This window comes from Bison bison, unplaced genomic scaffold (genome assembly GCF_000754665.1).
Source record: "Bison bison bison isolate TAMUID 2011002044 unplaced genomic scaffold, Bison_UMD1.0 scf7180017864349, whole genome shotgun sequence".
NCBI classification, from domain to species: domain Eukaryota; kingdom Metazoa; phylum Chordata; class Mammalia; order Artiodactyla; family Bovidae; genus Bison; species Bison bison.
In genome coordinates, this window is record NW_011494921.1 from 967,740 (window position 1) to 973,068 (window position 5,329).

The 5,329-nt window shown below is 52.3% G+C and overlaps 1 protein-coding gene across 1 annotated transcript in view; it reads right to left on the reverse strand.

Annotated features, from left to right (window-relative positions):
* The window catches only part of PHLPP1 (PH domain and leucine rich repeat protein phosphatase 1), a 201,537-nt gene that overhangs the window by 1,508 nt on the left and 194,700 nt on the right, over positions 1-5,329 (reverse strand). The window contains exons 19-21 of the mRNA XM_010854816.1: positions 3,739-3,841; positions 2,652-3,203; positions 382-463 (exon numbers count right to left, since the gene is read on the reverse strand). Coding sequence (XP_010853118.1) covers positions 382-463; positions 2,652-3,203; positions 3,739-3,841 — 737 coding nt within the window. The remainder of the gene's footprint in view (positions 1-381; positions 464-2,651; positions 3,204-3,738; positions 3,842-5,329) is intronic.

The following is a 5,329-nucleotide window of genomic DNA, read 5'->3' on the forward strand; positions in this document are numbered from 1 at the left end:
TCAGGAAAAGACAACAGCTGGAGGTGCCCCATTTGGGAAATGATCTGAGCTGCCATTTCAACTTTCCTCCAAATAGATAAGAGCATGAATTAGGGGGAAGTTCAGTTTATTAGAATAAGACCAAAGCAATGACTAGAAAGTACTTGAAATTCAGTCTGAAGCCAGTTTTACTTCCGTGGCTTTAGAAAAAGAGAGGAATCGCAATGGGAGCAGCTCTAGTCACAGGCAGACGGAGAGGATTCTCCAGGTTGTGCCGTTCCTGTTTGGACAGAATAAAGCATCATGCTTCTGATCTAGAAGAAAACGAAAGCATGATGAACTGGAACCCAACAAAAGTAGCGCTTGTGTGTGTGTCTTAACGCAGGGAGTGTGGCTTCCTACGCGACCACACGGCCGGGAGATGGAAAGCCGCCTGGGGCCCCCTAAGCCCCTGTTCTGCCATGGAGGGTTCAGCTTCAGTCCTCTGGAAGGCAGTGCGCAACACGCAGGGCCCGAAATCACCCTCAACTGGCTGAGACCACAACCGCAGGGCGTCAGATGGCCACCTGGGCACCCCAGTCCCCCATTCGGGGCCCAGGGCTGAGCACGGGGTGGTCTGCGGCACTTCCTGTCATCGCCCAGAGCTTCGTCTGCTCGATGGAGTTCCTACTTTGTTACCGATCAGGGTGATGGATTTGCCAAGCTAAGTCTGAACTTGGTTGCAATTTTGGTAAGGCTGGGATGGGGGACAACCTTTACAGCGATCTTCCGACTCTGCAGCGGTAGGAGTCGGTTCACGACAGGTCAACAGCAACAGTGAAATAAGGCGAGTGTAGATTCATTTGCCCAAAATGCCTTTTGGGGGATAAACTGAAAGAAAATGAAATTCAGTGGCAAGAAATGAGAAAACCTGCCTTTTGTACCATTACTTCATCCCTTCCTCCTGTAACAGTTCCAACAGATGTTTCTCTAGGAGTTTTTTGTTTTCTCTCTAGATTTTAATTTAAAAAAGCATTTTTGCTGTGTCCCAATTGTTTTCTCTGATCACCCTTAGGTGTTCATTTACAATAAGACAACACTTCCACTTATATAACATGCTACTGTCTGTCTACAAATTGCCTGGTTTGACCATGGGGAGGTAGGGAGGGCAGATACCATAACCCTCATGTTTTACAAAAATTCTATTTCCTGACATGTCCGTGGGAATCCAAAATGCCTTCTGATGAGGTTTGCATGGGAATTGTTCTTTATCTCCCTACTCGGCAGTGTCAGCAATGAGCTGACTCTCAGGTACAGTCCTATTAGATCCAAAGTGTATTACAGTTTTTATTTTTCACTATGAAAGTGAAAGTCGCTCAGTCGTGTCTGACTCTTTGTGACTTCATGGACTGTACAGTCCACGGGATTCTCCAGGCCAGAATACTCGAGTAGGTATCGTTCCCGTCGCAGGGGATCTTCCCAACCCAGGGATGGAACCCAGGTCTCCTGCACTGCAGGCGGATTCTTTACCAGCTGAGCCATCAGGGAAGCCCTTTCTCCACTATGAGGAACAGAGGATTAGATGGACGCTGGAGACTGACTTCCTCTCTCCCAGGTCAATGCCATGATTCCTGTTACACCTCGATATGTCTGCACGTTGGTTTCCCAGAAAAAAACAGTGCCCATCACAGGAACCAGTCAACCGTTCCACCTGACAGAGCAGAACTCCAGGGGGAACAGTAACATGGCTTAACGTGGCTTCTCTGACTACTCGATAGTGCTTGGGAGTGCTTTCTGTCTCAGGTCTAGGAGTGACAGAATCTGTTTGTCCTGGAAGAGTGAAAGATGGAGAAAGAAGGGAGTCATGCCCGTTTCCACCCAGATCTCATCTCACCAGCAGGTGGCGCTGTGACAAAGCCATCGAGAGAAGCCAGGTCTGATGAGTTGGGCGTCAGGACCCCTGTGCCCTAGGGGACGCCATGGCACCATCCCGGGTCAGACGGTTGGGTGTTAGGGCACCTGGGACCCTCTGGGAAGCCATGGTGGGCACACCCGGGGGCAGCCTGCAGCTGAGCCCACACCCGCGACTCCCAGGGTCCTCATGGGGGCTCTGAGTGTGTCAGCAAGGCCCCGGCCTCGCTGGAGCTCTGCATCCCTTCCCAATCCTCTGGCCTTCCCAGAGGAGGAGGGAGTTGGGGGGGCAGGGGGAGCCCGTGTCCCTCACACTCACCCTGCAGATCCCGTGGCTTTGGGGAATCTCCAAATACTAAGCACTTTCCAGCTTTATGAGCAGCTCTACATATGGTACATTAGATGCTACCTCGGTGAGCTTCCCTGGTGGCTCAGAGGGTAAAGAATCCACTTGCGACGCAGGAGACCCGGGTTCGATCCCTGTGTTGGGAAGATCCCTGGAGGAGGTCATGGCAACCCACTCAGTGCCAGTGCTCTTGCCTGGGGAATCCCATGGATGAGGAAGGAGCCTGGGGGGTTCAGTCCATGGGGTTGCAGGGTTGGGACACGACTGAGCGACTTCACTTTCACCTCAGTGGGCTGCAGTGAAGGCCCCTCAGGCAGCTCCAGGGAAGAGCGAGGAGGCCGAGCAGGAGCCCTGTGCCCACCGGCCTCTTTCACTCATTGTTGGCCCCACGCTCCCCAAGGGCGAAGTCTTGTCCTTCATCTCCAGAGTTCCTTACATGGGGCGAGTGGACAGTGGGACTTGCTGGGATAATGAACTAGAAGCAAGCGTGCCCCGAGCTGCAGGTCTTGGGGAAACAGCCACGCCCACGCCCCATCGCCCCGTCAGCTGCAGAGGTTGGGTGCAGCCTCGCTGGTCCCAGCGGCCGCCTCTGGCACAAGCAGCTGCCGGGCATCCTCCGTGGACCCCCAGGTCATGCTGCCCGTGCTGGCCCTGCTCAGGGCGGAAGTGGGCTTCTCTGGGGGTGAGCTGTGGAAGGATGGGGTCCACATGGTCTGTCTGGGGCGGGGGCCACACAAGGCGACCGATGAGCCCCGCCCGCAGGGGGTTCCACACCAAGGAGTCAGAGAGCACCTGGAACTTCTGGAGGGACTGAGGCATGAGGTGAGAGTGCTGAGCCTTCCGGGTCTGCTCAGATGCGCCCGGAGCAGCGGGAAGATGGGTGGGCCAGGTGCCGGTAAGCAGGCAGGGCACAGGGTCCTGAGCTGGCCTCACTCCAGGTCCAGAGTGGAGCCCCGGGCGCAGGGTCCCGAGCCGGCCTCGCTCCGGGCTTAGAGCAGAGCCCTGCCTGGGTCTCCGCTCTTGGTCACTGATCCCTCGTGGGGCTGTGCGTGTGCCTAGTCGACTCGCTTCAGTCGTGTCCGACTCTTTGTGACCTGTGGGCTGTAGCCCACCAGACTCCTCTGTCCATGGGATTCTCCAGGTTAGAACACTGACGTGGGTTGCCATACCCTCCTCCAGGGGATCTTCCCGACCCAGGGATGGAGCCCATGTCTATATGTCTCCTGCATGGCAGGTGGGTTCTTAACCACGAGCGCCACCTGGGGACCACACTTATGGGGCTGAGATGAGCTCCATCTTCTTCCAGTCTTGGTGGTTTGCACAGCGCACAGTGTACAAGAAGCCTGCCGTGGAGTGAAGAACGGCATCACCAAGACAAGGAGCGGTCCACTCATCTGGCCACCCAGAGAGGGGACGGACAGCCCATTACGGAGTCTACACGAGAGACTAGTTGCTGCGTCCCGTCACTGAACCTGCCAGGTACCCCTCTGGAGGGCAGACCTGCAGGAGGGAAACCGTTCTACCTGCAAAGCTGGTCCACATGAGGCGCGGCGAAGACCCAGAGCGTCTCCAACACTCGGGTCACAGGTGCAGAGTGGGACGTGACACACGGGTCACAGGTGCAGACTGGGACGCGACACACGGTCACAGGTGCAGAGTGGGACGCGACACACGGTCACAGGTGCAGAGTGGGACGCGACACACGGTTACAGGTGCAGAGTGGGACAGTGCCATTTGTAAGTGGGGCCAGGCAGCCAGCAGGAGCGCGGGACCCCCTAGAGGACCCCACGGCACACTCACAGAGGGGTGGGGAGTGCAGCAGTCGGCTCTGGATTTTCACTCTGTATGTGCACTGTTAATCAACTACACTCCAATATAAAAAAGAACAACTATATCCAATTAAAAAAAAAAAGATTGACTAAAACTGGTTCACATGATTGAGGGGCCCCTGAGAGAAAGGGAAATAAACTTGGCTTTGTGGGATTTTCCTGGGATCTCCTCTATGCCACCTTACCCCTTTTTAATACCTATTCTACACAGTGACAACCAGAAATAGAACCGCTGTAAACCAGCGACACATATCGTTAACTATAGGGTGGATTTCACTACTTTCATTCAAGGTAGTTTAACTTGTTTGGTTATTTTCTCTTCAAAAGAAAAAAATCAAAGACGGAAGCACCAGATAACCCCAAAGGCACATGCATTCATTCCAAACCCAAGCTGGGCGTGATCATCTGCAAGACACACCTGGCTCCCCAGACAAAAGCAGATGGGTCCAGGACTTGTAAATTTTGTATTTATTATACCAAAATTATGACATGTTCATTTGTGCATTCTGCTTTAATATAACTCTCGGTATGTAAAGGATCTAACTGAACGCTACACAATCATGCTGATTGTGGCAGCAGTAAGGAACACAATTAAAAAGTGTCTGCAAAAGGGGCTGGTGGGAACAGGAGAGGAGGAGAGGGTCAGCGGCCCCTGGGGCCAGGTCCCTTCCAGTGGCTAAGATCCACTCATCTGAAGGCAGTGCCCTCAGCAGGGCTCAGGCACACTGCCGGGGGACCCTGTGGGTGCGGGGCCGGAGGGGAGTCAGCTGTTCAGTCTGTGTCCCTCACGCCAAAGCTACAAAACTTCTGAAGCATCACTATACAACACGGAGCTATTTACAATAGAAATTTCTCAATCAACGGTTCTCTCAGAGAAAATTAGTGAATCCCAGTGACTTCAGTCACCTGACAGAGTAAAACAACTCCTAGGAGTTAGTCTCCATATTCTACAAATGTCTATCGTTTTCAAGACAAAACAAAACAAAACAAAAAAACAGAAAACAAGAAAACGTCTTCCCCCCACAAAGAAATACAGAATTACAATATTATTAAATCATTTAGCACTGGCAACCTGCCTTGCCTTCCACACAGAAAACAAAAAAGCCATTTTAAAAAACATTACATTAACTGTTTCTCTGTAATATATTAAACCTTTTGTTTTTTGTCTTTACACATCTGATATGTTAGGGGAAGAGGTTAACAAATTGAAATCATATGGGTAGAGCATCACTAGAAGAAAAGTGGTAATTATTATTTTTTAAACGGCCAACAGAAGGGGCGCTTG